The 18,082-nt window shown below is 45.4% G+C and overlaps 1 protein-coding gene across 2 annotated transcripts in view; it reads right to left on the bottom strand.

Annotated features, from left to right (window-relative positions):
• optn (optineurin) overlaps positions 1–17,814 on the bottom strand; it is a 45,793-nt gene extending 27,979 nt beyond the window's left edge. The window contains exons 1-5 of one of the 2 annotated variants that reach the window (XM_038811925.1): positions 17,717–17,814; positions 12,891–13,091; positions 3,727–3,920; positions 2,551–2,724; positions 1,512–1,588 (exon numbers count right to left, since the gene is read on the bottom strand). In XM_038811925.1, the coding sequence (XP_038667853.1) occupies positions 1,512–1,588; positions 2,551–2,724; positions 3,727–3,920; positions 12,891–13,077 (632 nt within the window). In that variant the 5' untranslated portion in view covers positions 13,078–13,091; positions 17,717–17,814. Of the gene's footprint in view, positions 1–1,511; positions 1,589–2,550; positions 2,725–3,726; positions 3,921–12,890; positions 13,092–14,576; positions 14,709–17,716 lie in introns of those variants that run through there. The other variant, XM_038811926.1, reaches the window with a different exon arrangement.
• Between the last annotated feature and the right edge of the window lie 268 nt (positions 17,815–18,082).

The following is an 18,082-nucleotide window of genomic DNA, read 5'->3' as shown; positions in this document are numbered from 1 at the left end:
AGGAGGTGCACAAAATTATGAGGGGCCTGGTTAGGACAGACAGGAAAAACTAGTTTCCCTTGAGGTATCAATTACCATGGGGCATAGATTTAAGGTGATTGGTAGAAGGGATGGGGGAAAGAATTTTCACCCAGTGGGGGGTGGACGAATGGAATTCACTTGGCTAGTAGGTGGTTGAGGCGGAAATGCTCAACTAATTTAAAATGTTCCTGGATCTGCACCTGAAGTGATGTAGCTTGTAAGACTAGGAGACCAGGTGCTGGAAAGTGGGATTAATATGAACGGCTAGTTTCCTTTTCCTCTTTCTTGGCTAGTGCAGACACGATGGGCAGAATGATCTCTTTCTGCATCATAACTTTATGGTTTTAAATATGTCCATTCTATTTATTGCAGACAAATCAATTGGCAGGTCTTGTTTGTTGTCAGCATTTCCCCAGCAACAGGATTCCATGGTGTGGCATGGTTAGTGATTCTTGCATTTCGGTCAGGTGCTGGACCCACTCGCAGGGGCTTCCTCCTTGAGCAACAGCATCCTCCAGCACAATAACAAGAATTTCCACATGATGGGCAATCCAAGTATTCAGGATTCAAGAATTCAGGATGGGCAATAAATGCTGGCCCAGACAACAACGTCATGCAAAATGATGTTTCTAAAAACAAGTTCCTTCACCGGCACCTAGAATGGGCACCAAACGCATGGTGCTGGCAGAGTACTTACACTTAAAAGCATGTTCCCATTTCAGAATCCAGCTGTCCCTATGTGAGATTCCAGCTCCTTTGCCTGCTTGTGGGATCAGTTAATGCCAAAAGCAGTTGGCAGTGGATCCCACTTTCAGCTCACTGGATGATGAATAGATTGTGTGGACATCTTGCAGCACATCCAATGACTAGGGCATATTATTCTCAGGAATGACAATCACCTTGCAGTAAAAACATTTATTGTACTATTTTAAAGCATAAATATCTACTGGGATGTCATGTGGCTGAAAATCAGGACAAACCCAACCCGACGAATAACCGTCCCATCCGTCCACTCTCAATCATAGGTAAAGTGATGTAAGGGGTCATCGACAGCGTAATCAAGTGGTACTTGCTTAGCAATAAACTGCTCGTCAATGCTCAGTTCTGCCAGAGTCTTAAATGGTTAGTGTGTGTCTTCTGACTAGCCATTCTCAAACTACTCCCAATTTACTCTCTGCCTTCATTCAATAAGGCACTCTACACATTTGATGTTGATCATGATATTGAAATTAAATTAAGTGGTGTATTTTGTTAGTTTGAGGTGACAATCTGAACCTGAACAAAGCAGCACGTGATAAGCAACAGATTCTCGGTGTATTTGTCAAAGAATGGTGTTTTCACAATGCAGTTGGCATAAATGTAGAACTTACATCAGATAACTTAAAATGAATAGCCAATTTTACTTAACTCATCCAAAAGTTTGAATAGCACATAATTTTACTGCTCATATTGGTGATACAATAGTGAAGCACACAAATGGAATCACTTACGTATGGGCTGTGGGGCTGTTCGTATCATTGCACTGCAATTCCTTTGCTGCTTTTAGTTCACCATTATCAATAGCCTCCTACAAAATTAGAGAGCGTCAATGCTAAAAATACCTTTCACTGGATAAAATATATTATGCTTTAAAATTGACAAATTTTAACAAATTAACACCTAACATTTTCAGAAAATTTCCAACCATCTAATCATTGCTTTCATAGAATCAAAGAACCTACAGTGCAGAAGGATGCCATTCCGCCCGTAGGGTCTGCGCGGGCCCTTGGAAAGAGCACCCCACCTAAGCCCACACCTCCACTCCATCCCCGTAACCCAGTTACCCCACCTAACCTTTTTGGACACTAAGGGCAATTTAGCATAGCCAATCCACCTAACCTGCACATCTTTGGACTGTGGGAGGAAACCCACGCAGACACAGGGAGAATGTGCAGACTCCGCACAGACAGCGACTCAAGCCAGGAATCGAACCTAGCCAGGAATTGAACCTGGGGCCCTGGAGCTTGAAGCAACAGTGCTAACCACTGTGCTACCGTGTCGCCCATTAGAACAAATTGCGTTCCTGAGCCTCTGTCAATATTGATCTTGAATCGACGTCAGGACTTGAGTGAACACTGCGACATGTGGATTTGCTTTCTTCTTTCCTTACCACTGAGCTCCTTCCATCCGCCACATCCTTCCAACCCAACCCCCAACCTTCTGTGCTTGCTGCCTTTTGGAAATAAAGCTCTTGGGAGCAGTACTGAGAGTCAGAGCAATTGGACCTACACCTGTAATTTTATGTTGCAGTGAGTTCCTTCACTTTTAAAATGTTCTCTGCCAGCAATTTGCAACTTTTCACACATTTAGTCCATAGCACAAGCTTGGCTCATAAATGGAACAGGATCCTATACAAACCATTAATTTATACTGCATTCTTTGTCCTATTTTTAGGGTAGAAATGTATAATTGCACACCAACACAACCAATTTCAGGCACCAACATGAACTGCAATTCCATTTTTAAAAAAAGTTTAGTTCGTCCACATACCACCATTCGAATTTCAACAAATGCATCATCAGATGTTGCGGCACCCAACTTCAGCAGGAGCTCTGAATTCATGGCAACCAAATCAGCTTTTTCTGTCTGCAGCCTGCTGACAAGTGCTTTCAGTTGCTGAACATCTTGCTCCACCAGATTAGAGCACACATCTTTGGGCACTCCCTGTCAGAAAATAAAAATTACATTTAAAAAAAAAACCTATCCAACAGATAACTTAGCAACACGAAAGCATAGAGCACGAGGAAAACTTGTGCCCGTAAAGCCCAATCCTTCCAACAGATCAAGTATAATTTGTGCAGTCATAGATTCTTTACAAATGACTTTACAATTCAGTGAAGCGTCCATCTTCGTAGTTAATTGAGCAAGTACTTCAAATGCCAATCTAAAATTACAATTTACTTAAGTCTGACCAATTGCACTTTACGCTATTATATCCTCATGGTCCATGAGAAAACTAGAAGCATAATGGTTTACAGAGGTTATGCTAATCAAGATCTATATTTATTACTTTTAAACTAATTTGTAGGCAGGTATTTTCCCACTCTTGCAGAAACAAAAAAATCGTTAATTGATTTTAATGGAAGCTTATTCTGCTCAATGTTCTTGCACTACTAGAAGGGGAAACGGTCAACTTTAGTCTCACGTTGCAATAATACTTAAGGATTTAAATTAAATACCCTATTTGCTTGGTTGTAAACATGTTTGTGTGGAACATCATTTCTCGACAATGAAACTTTCTTGCTTTAAGCAGTCAGTGCCAATATTAAGCAATCACACATCACGTGAGTTACGATTCAATGAAAATTACTCTCTTTTCCACCATTAAGGTGTTAAAATTGGAAGAACATGTGCAAATTTCTCCATTTCCCTTAAGGCCAACCTCTCTGATCAATACAGTTATCCTTTTGTGGCTACAGTTACCTTTGTGGCTAAGTCTTAGATTGTTAATATATGGCCAAAAGATTACAACCTGGATTAGACAGTTCAAAAGAAAATCAACTATTTTACAGCGTAATTGCCTTTCAGCATTTTAATAGACCCAGGATCATATTTCGCCTAATTTTTCCTTTAATGAGAAGTTTAAACATTTCAGTCTTCATATCTAGTGAAACTAAGTTGCATGTGCAGATAGTTCTAAAAATCTTCAATCCTTGTTCAATATACCTGCAAACCATTGCTATTTAATTCTCGTATATTGATCTTCAAGGTTTCATTCTCTGCAGCAAGGTCTGTTAGTCGGGCTTTGGCCTCTTCGAATTTATTCTGAATGTACTCCCGTTCTTCCCTCTGTTTCTCCCGCCAAGTAGCAAGTTCTTCATAACGTTCCTTCATAGCATGATTTGTTTGCTTGATTGCTTCTGTAAGACACAATCACCAATACTCTGCTTACAAACAAATTAACTAAATATTTGAAACTTTCCCTGTAGAATTAAGTCTAATCTAAAAGAATATTTCTGTAACTTTGTGAAAGATCATTGTTTTGTTTTAAAAAAGCTCTTCACTACTAACAAATGACTTTTAATGGGCCTACTAAAATATATCCTCAATGTATTAGGGGTGGGGGAATCCATGCCATTTCTCTGTAATTTCTGTCTAATTAAAACATTTTCCAAATTCATTTTATAAAATGTTCTTTGTGATTTTGTCAAACCAAACATGGTGCAGAACGGGGCTCTGAAAACATTCTGTTGTGTCTAATGAGATTCAAAAGGTTATTTAGTAACTGGCCCTTCGCAAAAGATTGTGCGCAACCGTGAGGCTAGGGATTTATTATATGCTATCCACTTAAAGTTCTCCATGCCAATCACAGCTTTGGCATTTCTATTTCCAGTTCAACTGTTGTCGAAGTGGGTTCCATTGCCCCGAAGTTCTGTCCAGACTTTCCAGCAGGTCCATAACAATGTAAGAAGAGTAAGGTGGAACTGAAATGCAGTCGCTGGAATGTAGTCGATGGGCTAGTGTCTTCACTCGCGAGTGGAGTGTGAATGGTGGTATTGAGAACAATGTGAGGGTAAATACCTGTTCTTCATTGTTAATACACTCTTTACACGCAGTGATTTCATATCATAAATAACAATTTAGATGGGGGCCTGTGATTACTAGTCCATTTGAAATGCTTCTGCTGAAAAGCCACTGTTGTTCAAGTATGTCAGGCACGCAAAACAAAAGAGCTTTGAGACAACAATTCTTCTAATGGACATGAAAAATTAGATATGTAGATCAGCAGATGGAGCTGCAAAAATACACATTCTGAACTACTAAATCAAATCACAACGAGCTCTCTTGGTTTAAAGAATTCCAGTCTACTTTCCCTTTGTGTCAGTACTTTGGTTGACTTTTGCCAAAGTAGAAAGTACTAGATATTACTGCGTGGACCTACCTTTGCAACATTGTTTTCCAGGGTCATACAAATATCTTTACAAGAAAGATTCTTTGTTCCATACAAACAAGTTTCTGATAATTAACCTCCTTGGTTGTAATTAAAGAGTGCAACTCCTGTAGCCTGTTCCGTCAGCACAGCAATAATTAAGTATTTTGCAGGTCCTTGAATTTAATTGAGTTTTAATTGCGATTGGTAAATTCACTCTCACTTGCTTAATCAACATGCAAGTGCTCCACAGTAAAACCACAATACTCGTCTTTACCAACAGAGTCAACATCTCTTCTTGATGCAACCAGCAATAATCATATGCAATCTTTTCAAAATGGTGATTTATATTCCCAACATATTTTCTAAAGCCGATTCAAGAGATACAATTTATTGACAAAGCAAAACAGTCCCAATTAAGCATCTTTAAAGCTTATGGGGTAAAAATTATTCAATTAATTTTCAAGATAACAATGCAGTTTACAACAATAGAAATGCTCAAGAGGGGGGGGGGGGGGGGGGGGGAAGAGATTGATATAAATTATGCACCATTATCACCTAATTTATTCCCCACAATGCAACAACCTCTCAGCTTGTACACTGACATAAAACACCAGGCTCTTACTTTGATATGGGTAACGGATAGTGATTTATATCTGGATTACAGTTACGAAGTCAGACCTACAAGTCATTTTGCCTTTTGAAGTAGTCAACCTGACATCATTTGGCATTTTACTGCTCAGTTCCTTGCAGAATACAAGTCTGCATGATACAGGTCATCCCGATTTGACAAGCTGCTTAAGATAAGCAAAGAATTACCCGACCAAGGTTTTAAATTAAACTGAGAGAATAGCACACGTTTCTTGTCGTATTCTGTGTACAACAGAATCTGTGGCAAGTAAGTTGTCACTGTGTTGAATAAAATTGATGAGCATCAGGTTTGTAATGCGCTTGAAGATTAGAGATAGAAAATGAGCATAGAAGATCAAACATAAATGGTCCTGTTGTGTGGAGGTCAGTAGGCTGGGGCTAACTAGCAGAGATGTAGAAAGCAAATTTAAGAGTTCTGCTCATCGATTTATGCAGGGTCACCTCAAGAGCTTAAAATAATAAAACCCACAATAGTATAAATTCCACATGATCTACAAGAGAGATAACTGGACGCAAAGTGTTTTATATTCTTGTTATTTCCTCCTACTCTTACCACCTGTGGTTGAATGCAGTATTTCCTCATCCTTCCTTTGAAATCCCCAATGATTCATCATTACTCAGTTGACAGGGCCATTGGTTAACTACCTCTGACGTTTTGGCTTTCTGGAAGTGTGCCAACAGTGCAAGGTACATTTGATTATTGCTTCAGACTCACTGTGTGGAAGTTTATTCAAATATTTTGTAAATGTACCAAGTTGGGTGTCCTCCCATTCCATTCATCTCATCTCAGCCTTTCAACATAATTTTTTGCCCTTTTCTCTGAACTACACGTCTGCCTTTCAAATACACGCAATCTATTCCGTGTTAGTAAATTCTATGTTCTAATTACTTGAGTAAAATTTCTCCTTATTGGAAAATTGGTAACTATCCTGTATTTATGGCCCTCAGATTTACATTCTCCCACATTTGTGTATATGAAAACATTCTCTCCACATTTATCCTGTCCAGTCCACTCAATTTACCTCCATCAGATCTCAAATCTATTGAATCCTATACCCCAGATATAATTCCAGTGTTTGTACTATTTTTAATTCGGATCTGAAATTCACTTTTGATGATTTGTTGTGCCATAATCTCCACATTGAGGTTATTTTTTTCTCAGCTGATGGCTCGTTCTTTTCTTACCAAGGTGCATCACCTCACATTTATCGACATAAAAGTCATTTGCTACTTAACTATTTAGTTTGCAAGTCTCCTAATGCCTTCTTGTATTATGTTGTGTTCTACTTCGCTGATAGGTACACCATCTCAGCATTAGTTATTCCCAAGTCCAGACCAATAATTGCCCCAGATGTTCATTTATTCTTTTTTCTGCTTTTCGATTGTTGGATCCTTAAGACAGGAAAAGAAATCCAGAACTTCATTCTTTTGCTATTTAAAAAGATGCACTTTCTGCTGAACCAAAATAAGTTGGCAGCTGCAAGTCACCTGACCACTTGTTCCTTTGTTCTAGGAACTACCAATAGGAGTTAAAATATCAAAAACATTCATCCCAGCCTGTGGAATCTCACACCTCATTGTACAGACCCTTTGTAATCAATGAAAACAGAGGAAGTGCAGACAAACTGGCTCCCCAACCTGTACTATCGCAAGAGAGAGAGATCAAAACTGATTATTCCGAGGGCGGCACGGTGGCGCAGTGTTTAGCACCTGGATTTGATCCTGGACCACTGTCCGTGTGGAGTTTACACATTCTCCCCATGTCTGCGTGGGTCTCACCCCCACAACCCAAAGGTGTGCAGGGTAGGTGGGCCACGCTATATTGCCACTCAAGTGGAAATTGTTTTAAAAATAAAACTATTATTCCGAAAGAGATGTTAATAGCCTCCATCTCCCAAGGGCGAACAATGACATTCTGGTGAGAAGCATAGAAACTGATGGTAAAGCTGAAATTCACCGATAACAGGCCATGTCACATGACCCAAGGCTCTATCCTTTTGGACAGTTTTTTTTTAATAAACAATTTTATTGAGGTAGTTTTTGGCTTTATAAACAGTTACAGACATCATCAGAAAGGAAGCAAAAAAGGCAAAAATGTGCAAACATCCACGTTCTTTCAATACTCCTTTTGGACAGTTTTAACATGACATCTTCATCAGTTGGCGTTTACTATCCAACCGATGAACACCAAGATACAGAACTCCAGGCTGTACAACTGCTTCCTCCTCAAGGCCTCCCTCTGCTGGAAGATTTCCTACCAGTGCCTGCAGAACTGATCCAGTCTCGATGTACCAACCTCTTTGTACAGTATCAACAACTACTGCAATGCAAACTCTACAACTCTGGTCCTCAGTCAGCTGAACATGTGAAGTAACTTCTCGTTGGCTTTTGGCTCTGAAAATCACGCTAACTGAAATCACACGAATCAACATTAATTTGAGGCCCTGTAATGTTAATGCCCATAGTTGTAAAATTATTTTCTATTCCTTTTACTGTGTGTGCGTCTGTAGTGGAGTGGGAAATTGCAAACACTCTCTCTCCCCCATGGGTTTTAAATGTGAAATAAACTAAAATTCTGAGTTAATCATAAGGTGAGTTTGCTATGAGTAATTAGTAAATTGGATGACACAAAACGAGGGTTGGGAAAAATAGCATAGTTTAAAAATAATTCAAAACACCTTTTGCTAACAGACAGTTGGAGAGAGGAAAGGAGTACAGTTTCCCTGACTCCCTCCCGTCTCTAACAAGATGCCCAACACTCTTGTTTATCTAGAAAATAGGAGTCGTCGGTCATACGGCCCTTCAAGCCTGCTCCATCATTTAGTCTGATCATGACTGATTCTCCACCTCAACAACACATTCAAGCATTCTTCCCCCGTACCCCTCAACTTCTTTTTTCCTTCTTGAATACATTCAGTGACTTGGCCTCCAAAGCCTTCTGTGATAGAGAATTCCACAGGTTCACCACCCTGAGTCAAGAAAGGGCCCAGAGGAGGTTCACAAGAATGATTCCTGGTCACGGCACCGAGATCCCAGGTTCGATCCTGGCTCTGGGTCACTGTCCGTGTGGAGTTTGTACATTCTCCCAGTGTTTGCGTGGGCTTCGCACCCACAACCTAAAGATGTGTAAGGTGCAAGGTAGGTGGACTGAACACACTAAATTGCCCCTAAATTGGAAAAAATGAATTGGGTACTCTAAATTTTAAAAAAATGATCCCTGGAGTGAAGAACTTGTCGTACGAGGAACGGTTGTGGACTCTGGATCTGTACTCGGAGTTTAGAAGGAAGTATGACGGGGGGGATCTTATTGAAACTTACAGGATAAGGATACTGCACGTCCTGGATGCAGTGGAAGTGGAGAGGATGTGTCCACTTGGAGGAAACACTAGAACCAGAGGATCCCATCTCAAACCAAAGGGGCGATCCTTTAAATCAGAGATGAGGAGGAATTTCTTCAGCCAGAGGCTGGTGAATCTGTGGAACTCTGTCGCATAAGGTTGTGGAGGCCAAATCACTGAGTGTCTTTAAGACAGAGATAGATAGGTTCTTGATTAATAAGGGGATCAGGGGTTATGGGGAGAATGTGGATGAGAAAATATTAGCCATGATTGAATGGCGGAGCAGACTCGATGGGCCAAGTGGCCCAATTCTGCTTCCATGTGTTATGGTCTAAGAAGTTTCTGCTCATTTCAGTCCTAAATGGAATATCCTGTATTTGGAGACCATGACCTGTTGTTCTATTGAAACCGTCTCTGCTGCTTCCTTCCTAGTTCCTTTCAATTTGCGCTGATGCATACCACGCAGACCTGAGGTTTAATCTGGCTAGTTTGTCAATTATTTTCTCTCTATTTCATCTATATTAATATTATTTACAAACAGCCTCTAGTGAAGTGAATATTTTTGTTTTCTTTGTATAAAGCGAAGCAAAGTGCTGGCTATTGTAACATGTAATTTCTCTGTCATTACTTATCTTGCCTTTCTCTTTAGTGGCCCCAACCTAATATGTCTCGATCATCACTTGTTTAATTTGCCTTTATCTTTAGTGGCACAACCCAACTTTAATTTTCATTTTCTATTTAAATACCTAAGTTTTATTTATTCTTAAATTAATAGTCACTAAGGAGTAGCGAGCTGAATGTTGCTGATAAAAGGAGATGCGCTGTCAAAGCTTTTCATCTTGCAATCACCAGGACAGACTCAAGCGTGCCAAATTTCAAACAGAACAATAATTCTTGAGAAAAAGGGGTGACATATCAACTCTGGACTGAGGAGGTCATTTAGCCATTCTAGTTTGCTCCACCATTCTGTAAGATTATTGCTGTTCTGGTTGTGATCTCAACTCCACTTTGCTGAGTGCTTGCCCCCATACACTACTCCCCACCAAGAACTCCAGACTCTATTGTCTCACAAAAATCTGTCCAACTCTGCCTTAAATCAATTAAATCAGCCATCACTGCTTCCTGGAGAAGAGAATTCCACACCAACAACCCTTTGAGAGAAAACATTCTCCGCATCTGAGTCTTAAACAAAACCTCTTATTCTTAAACTGTGCCCCCCCCCCTTTGATTCTCACCTCCCCCACAAGTGGAAACATCCCTCTGTTATCTACCCTATCAAATCCCCTAAGGATCTTATATGTTCCAATAAGATCATCTCATTCGTCTAAACTCCAATGACAATAGCCATGTGCCTGTAAATGAATATATGTAGCTTCAGCTACCTCCCCTCCAGTTGTTTGTAATATGCAGAGTACTGACCATACTCAACCAACCTACGCTTGCAAATCTCAGAGTATAATATCTAAAGTTAGATGTGATTCCACAATTTGACAGCATTTGCTGATTAATCATGAGTGTGTTAAGACTCACACCAAAACCCAATTAAAGATTAATCGGTCAGGTTTGCAATATAGCTAACTTATGCTAGCTAGAAGCTGCATTCATATGCAGGGACCCATCCTCTTCAGCAAAAGAAACATGTCCAGATATTGCACCTTTTTTGAATAAACAAAAGCAGAGAGGACAATATATCCCTGGTGTATGCACCATGGTACCACCTGAACCAATCAGTACCCCTATTGTCATGCAGCAAACAATGGTGTTTCCTTTGAAACTTAGCATTCTCATGGTTGTTCTGATGAATTCAAGATGTAAAACTTTGACAGGATATCTCTTTTCTCAGTAATCTTTTTATATTCTTGATGACTTGATCTTGCATTTTCTCTTTGCCTGCATGATGCTGTCTCATGCAAGTTCATCGTATTGCTCAGATAGCCCCTTAACATAGTCTGTATAACCTGGTGAACTCAGCACTATGTGTCCTTCAAGGATAATAATGCCTTCTTAGACAGCTGATTTGTGATCTGGAGCCAGGTCAACATCGCAGGTTCAATTCAACCTACTCGTTGAGCTTATTCATCAAGGCCCCCCCTTCTCAACCTTGCCACTCACCTAGGGGTGGCGATCCTCAGGTTAAATACCACTAGTCAGCTACCCCCCTCAAACAGAAGAGCAACCTATGATCATCTGGGACTATGGTGACTTTACTTCATCCTTCTTGGGGTGCAGTGCCTGGGAGTAAATGCATTATTCCAGAATTTGGATACCACTGCAGCAGAATTTCCATCCCTTTGTATTTCAGAGCTCTTAAAATGTTTTTTTCAATGTTTTATACTCGTCCATAGCTTTAAGTGATTTCTGTACATGGACTCTAAATTTATCTGTTTGTCTGTGGGCCCATCTACTCACCATTTAAAAAAAAATCAGATCTATCTTTCTTACTTCCAAAGTGGATGACACCTTCAGTTGAAATCCATATGCCAGTTTGCCCATTCATCTAATCCATAAATGCCCCATTGCAACTTTCTGCTCAAATCTCCACTATTTACTGTACAACACTTACCTTGGAGTCATCAGCAAAGCTGGATGTATAGCCCTACGCTCTTTCATCAATTCAGCAAAATCTAGATAGATTGGAGAGTTGGGCAGAGAAATGGCAGATGGAGATCAATCCAGGCAAATGCGAGGTGATGCATTTTGGAAGATCTAATTCAAGAGCGGACTATATGGTCAATGGAATAGTCTTGGGGAAAATTGATGTACAGAGAGATCTGGGAGTTCAGGACAATTGTACCCTGAAGGTGGCAACGCAGGTCGATAGAGTGGTCAAGAAGGCATACAGCATGCTTGCCTTCAATCGGACGGGGTATTGAGTACAAGAGTCGGCAGGTCATGTTACAATTGTATCGGACTTTGGTTAGGCCACATTTGGAATACTGCGTGCAGTTCTGGTCGCCACATTACCAGAAGGATGTGGATGCTTTAGAGAGGGTGCAGAGGAGGTTCACCAGGATGCTGCCTGGTATGGAGGGTGCTAGCTGTGAAGAAAGGTTGAGTAGATTAGGATTGTTCTTATTGGAAAGACGGAGGTTGAGGGGAGACCTGATTGAGGTCTACAACATTATGAGGGGTATAGACAGAATGGATAGCAACAAGCTTTTTCCAAGATTGGGGTTGTCAATTACAAGGGGTCATGATTTCAAGATGAGAGGGGAAAAGTTTAAGGGAGATGTGCGTGAAAAGTGTTTTACGCAGAGGGTGGTGGGTGTCTGGAATGCTTTGCCAGCGGAGGTGGTAGAGGCGGGTACAATAGCATCATTTAAGATGCATCTGGACAGATATATGAACGGGTGGGGAACAGAGAGTAGACCTTAATAATAGGCAACAGGTTTAGTTAAAGAATCTGGATCGGCGCAGGATGGGAGGGCCGAAGGGCCTGTTCCTGTGCTGTAATTTTCTTTGTTCTTTATTTATAAATCTGGTGAAATGCTGAGACCCCTGAGGGATAAAAGTCACAGCTTGCAAACTAGAGTGTTTGCCCAGTCTCCCTATTGTCTCCTACCTCCTAACTAATTCCCTACCCATCAGTTTCCAAAAGCAAATGAGCTAATTCAAGACAAGACGAGCCAGTGTAATAAGAGAAAATAATTTGTCTACTTTCAGACAAGAAAAAGCATTAGGGAAGTGAATTACCTTGACAAAACAGTTTAACACTAAAAAAAACTATGCAACTTAATTACATAAAATAACGAATACTTAAACTGTAGATCTTAATGTTTTGGTGCACATCATTTCCATAATGCAACAGCTATGGGAGTTACTAACCAATAGAAATATACTCAAGCTTCAAAACCACATCACTATCAACATCAGAATGTAAACAACTTTGTGAATGAATGACACAGAAAATTACACATTTCCTTGTATGTAAATCAGTTATATTAACCTATGCTCTACAACAACAAGTGCACCTTTTAAATCATTGTTCTCCTTAATCAATTCATCCATTTGCTGCAGGGTATCTTCTGGGGTAAAAGACCCAAGCACGTGGGGACCATTGACATTCATGGGAGCACCATTCACAGCATGCAGGCCCGGATTCAAATTCTGTGCGGTCGGTCCGAGGGCAGAAGTATTTAACTGGTTAGAACACATCATTGTCACTTTCCGTTCTGAAAGAAATGAAACAAATCACAAATGCAGAAAGGTTGACTGTGCAAGACAGTTCTAAACTAATTAGAAGCACTTTGTTATCTATATGGCAAAGAATAAATTTTACTGCTCATTTTGCAATAAAGAAAAGACTTGCATTTATAGAGCTCTTTTCACAGCCACCACATGTTAAAAGGTGCTGTATAGCCAATGAAGTACTACACGTAGTCACTTGCTTGTAGGACATTCTACAGCCAATTTGCACACAGCAAGTACCCACTAATAGCAATATGATAATGACCAGAAAATCTTTTTTGTGACTTTGCTGAAGGTATAAATATTGGCAAGATCACTGGGGATAACTCCCCTGCTCTTCTTCAAAATAGTGTCATGGGATCTTTTACATCGCACGAGCAGATAGATGAGGTTTCAGTTTCAATCTCTGCCAAATGGCAGCACCTCAACAATGCAGTACTCCCTCAGTACCACACTCATGTATCCGTCTTGATTTTAGTGCTCTCAGGCCCTGGTGTGGAACTTCAACACAGAACCTTGTGATTCAGAGGGGAGAGAGCCACCAACAGAGTCATAACTGGCACAATGATGCAAAGCAGCATCCAATAACTGGGAGGTAAAAATGAAAGTATCTCCAACTGAAGTGACAGCTTTCCTGTTGGCCTAGTTACAGTCGACTGACTCAGCTCATACTGATGCTCAGACCAGGGACTAGTCGGTCTGGCTCAAAATGATCTTTGGGACTATTTTTGATTTGTTAAGATTGCAATTGTATGAAACATTTTTAAAACTACCCGGAGGAGAATTTTCTTCATTCACAGGATGAGCGTCTTTGCAGTTCTACAGAGCCCTGTGGATGCTCACTCATCGAGCACATTCAAGATGGAGACTAGTGGATTTTTGGACATTATGGGAATCAAGGGATATGGGCCATCGGCGAAAGTGGAACCGATACAGAGGTTGAGCCACCAGCTTATTGAATAGCAGTGGTTTGGAAACATTTCCAAAATATATTTTTCCTCAACTGAGGATTCGCTCCACTTTGTGGTTGAAAGGGCCCTCTCCTGTGAACATTCCAGAAGATAGATAGATAGAACTTACAATGCAGAAGGCTCATCGAGTCTGCACCGACCCACTTTGAGCCCTCACTTCCACCCTATCCCCTAAACCAAGAAACCCTCCTAACTTTCTTTTTGGACACTAAGGGCAATTTTAGCATGTCCAATCCACCTAACCTGCACGTCTTTGGACTGTGGGAGGAAACCGGAGCACCCGGAGGAAACCCATGTAGACACTGGGAGAACGTGCAACCTCCGCAGACAGTGCCCCAAGCTGGGAATTGAACCTGGGACCCTGGTGCTGTGAAGTCACAGTGCTAACCACCGTGTTACCATGTTGCCCCACTTTTGCTTTCACCCCTCCCAGAATTACAATTTGTCCTCACTCCACACCCTCTAATTTCCATATATCAATAAATAATTCTCCACCACCTTGAGTGCGATGCTATGAAAGGTCCACCTGAAAGGTCCATGCACTCCTTGACAGCCTAGTCTCCTCCTTTATCATCCAATTCCCTTCTCTTGGGGGTCAGTTTAGCTCAGTGAGCTAGACAGCTGGTTTATGATGCAGAGGGCCAAAAGCGCGGGTTCAATTCCCGTTATTCATGAGGGCCCAACCTTCTCAACCTTGCTCCTCGCCCGAGGTGTGGTGATCCTCAGGTTAAACCTTCAAAGAGGAAAGCAGTCTATGGTCATCTGGGACTATGGTGACTTTACCTAACCTATCTTTCTCATGACACCTTTCTATACAAGCGCAGGAAAGCACCTACCCTGCTACCTTCTCCCAAAGAAGAACTCCCTCCAATGGAAACAGTGATTTAGTGTATCATACACACTGCGCACAACACTGGGCAGACCAAATACAATTTGGTGATCGCTTTGTGGGACACCTCTGTCCAATCTGCAATTATAATCCTAAACTTCCCAGTCACCAGTTTCTTTCGGTTTTGACAAGAGTCACCCGGACCCAAAGGTTAACTCCCTTCCCTCCACAAATTGCTGTCACACCTACTGAGATTTCCCATCATTTTCTGTTTTGGTTTCAGATGCCGGAATCCACAGCTATTTCCTTTTACTCTCTTTCGGTCCTCGGCCTCCAATAATATTCTGATGAAACTCAATTTAAGCTTTATATTAATGCAGAGAGAGAGACAGACAGGAGGAGAGAGACAGACAGGAGGAGAGAGACAGACGGGAGGAGAGAGACAGACGGGAGGAGAGAGACAGACGGGAGGAGAGAGACAGACGGGAGGAGAGAGACAGACGGGAGGAGAGAGACAGACGGGAGGAGAGAGACAGACGGGAGGAGAGAGACAGACGGGAGGAGAGAGACAGACGGGAGGAGAGAGACAGACGGGAGGAGAGAGACAGACGGGAGGAGAGAGACAGACAGGAGGAGAGAGACAGACAGGAGGAGAGAGACAGACAGGAGGAGAGAGACAGACAGGAGGAGAGAGACAGACAGGAGGAGAGAGACAGACAGGAGGAGAGAGACAGACAGGAGGAGAGAGACAGACGGGAGGAGAGAGACAGACAGGAGGAGAGAGACAGACAGGAGGAGAGAGACAGACAGGAGGAGAGAGACAGACAGGAGGAGAGAGACAGACAGGAGGAGAGAGACAGACAGGAGGAGAGAGACAGACAGGAGGAGAGAGACAGACAGGAGGAGAGAGACAGACAGGAGGAGAGAGACAGACAGGGAGAAAGTGTGACAGACAGAGAACTGCTGATGCACACAGAATTCAAAGGCTGTGTCCGGAGGGGAGGGAGGGGGTTGGTGCCGGGGAGGGGAGGGGAGGGGAGGGGAGGGGAGGGGAGGGGAGGGGAGGGGAGGGGGGGGGGTTGGTGCCAGGGAGGAGGGGGGGGGGGGGTTGGTGCCAGGGAGGGGAGGGGAGGGGGGGGGGGTGGTGCAGGGAGGGGAGGGGGGGGGGGGGTTGGTGCCAGGGAGGGGAGGGGGGGGGGGTTGGTGCCAGGGAGGGGAGGGGGGGGGGTTGGTGCCAGGGAGGGGAGGGGGGGGGGGGTTGGTGCCAGGGAGGGGGGGGGGGGGGGGGTGGTTGCCAGGGAGGGGAGGGGGGGGGGGGTTGGTGCCAGGGAGGGGAGGGGGGGGGGGGGGGTTGGTGCCAGGAGGGGAGGGGGGGGGGGTTGGTGCCAGGGAGGGGAGGGGGGGGGGGGTTGGTGCCAGGGAGGGGAGGGGGGGGGGGGGTTGGTGCCAGGGAGGGGAGGGGGAGGGGAGGGGGGGGGGGAGGGGGAGGGGGAGGGGGAGGGGGAGGGGGGGTTGGTGCCAGGGAGGGGAGGGGGGGTTGGTGCCAGGGAGGGGAGGGGAGGGGGGGTTGGTGCCAGGGAGGGGAGGGGAGGGGGGGTTGGTGCCAGGGAGGGGAGGGGGGGTTGGTGCCAGGGAGGGGAGGGGGGGGTTGGTGCCAGGGAGGGGAGGGGGGGGTTGGTGCCAGGGAGGGGAGGGGGGGGTTGGTGCCAGGGAGGGGGGGGGTTGGTGCCAGGGAGGGGGGGGGTTGGTGCCAGGGAGGGGAGGGGGGGGTTGGTGCCAGGGAGGGAGGGGGGGTTGGTGCCAGGGAGGGGAGGGGGGGGTTGGTGCCAGGGAGGGGAGGGGGGGGGGGGGGTTGGTGCCGGGGGGGGGGGGGGTTGGTGCCAGGGAGGGGAGGGGGGGGGGGTTGGTGCCAGGGAGGGGGGGGTTTGGTGCCAGGGAGGGGGGGGGTTTGGTGCCAGGGAGGGGGGGGTTTGGTGCCAGGGAGGGGGGGGTTTGGTGCCAGGGGGGGGGGGGGTTTGGTGCCAGGGAGGGGGGGGGGGTTTGGTGCCAGGGAGGGGGGGGGGTTTGGTGCCAGGGAGGGGGGGTTTGGTGCCTGGGAGGGGGGGGTTTGGTGCCAGGGAGGGGGGGGGGAGGGGGGGGTTGGTGCCAGGGAGGGGAGGGGTTGGTGCCAGGAGGGGAGGGGGGGGTGGTGCCAGGGAGGGGAGGGGGGTGGGTTGGTGCCAGGGAGGAGAGGGGGGGGTTGGTGCCAGGGAGGGGGAGGGGGGGTTGGTGTCAGGGAGGGGGAGGGGGAGGGTTTGGTGTCGGGGAGGGGAGGGGGAGGGTTTGGTGTCAGGGAGGGGAGGGGGGTTGGTGTCAGGGAGGGGAGGGGGGTTGGTGCCAGGGAGGGGAGGGGGGGTTGGTGCCAGGGAGGGGAGGGGGGGGGGGGGTTGGTGCCAGGGAGGGGAGGGGGGGTTGGTGCCAGGGAGGGGAGGGGGGGGGGGGGTTGGTGCCAGGGAGGGGGGGGGGTTGGTGCCAGGGAGGAGAGGGGGGGGGGGGGGTTGGTGCCAGGGAGGGGAGGGGGATGCTGGGGGGTAAGGCCGGCCTCACTGCCCCCGCCCACACTCCTCCAGCTTCACTTTCACTTTCCTCTCACTGTTGCCCAATCCCCACCCGCCCCCCAACCCCCGAGGGCTCCGGCCCAGCCTGATAGGGAGGCTGGCCAGCCGCCCCTTCCCCACCGGGGCAGGGGTTGGGTTTGCGCCCCCAAATCGTTAAAATCGCCGCCCTCCCGATGTTTGCTTTTTGGTGGCCGCAGCGCACATTGACTGACCTCTCGGCCCGGGGAGCTCAGCCGCCTCAGCCACCGCCACCGCCGCCTCCCGGATAAACAACCCGCCGCCCGCCGCCACCTTGCGCAGCCGCAGGTCGCACACCCGTCACGTGCGGCAGAAGCCGACGTCATCGCGGGCCCGTGTCACGTGATCTGGGCGCGAAGCCCAGGCGGCGCCATCTTGGTAAAGTCAGTGCGCCAACCCGGAGACGGTGCTCTGCGTTCCTGTTGGTCTGTCAGGCGCCGCCATCTTGGTAAGGTCAGTAGGCCTCCCCGTTGTTCTGTCAGCGGAACAGGGACCGAGCTGGGGTGGACATTGCATTCAGAATTAAGAGGTTGGCAATTCACGCATCAGCTTTCACATCC

Source organism: Scyliorhinus canicula, chromosome 11 (assembly GCF_902713615.1).
Source record: "Scyliorhinus canicula chromosome 11, sScyCan1.1, whole genome shotgun sequence".
Lineage (NCBI taxonomy): Eukaryota > Metazoa > Chordata > Chondrichthyes > Carcharhiniformes > Scyliorhinidae > Scyliorhinus > Scyliorhinus canicula.
This window is presented reverse-complemented; position numbering and strand designations above follow the sequence as displayed.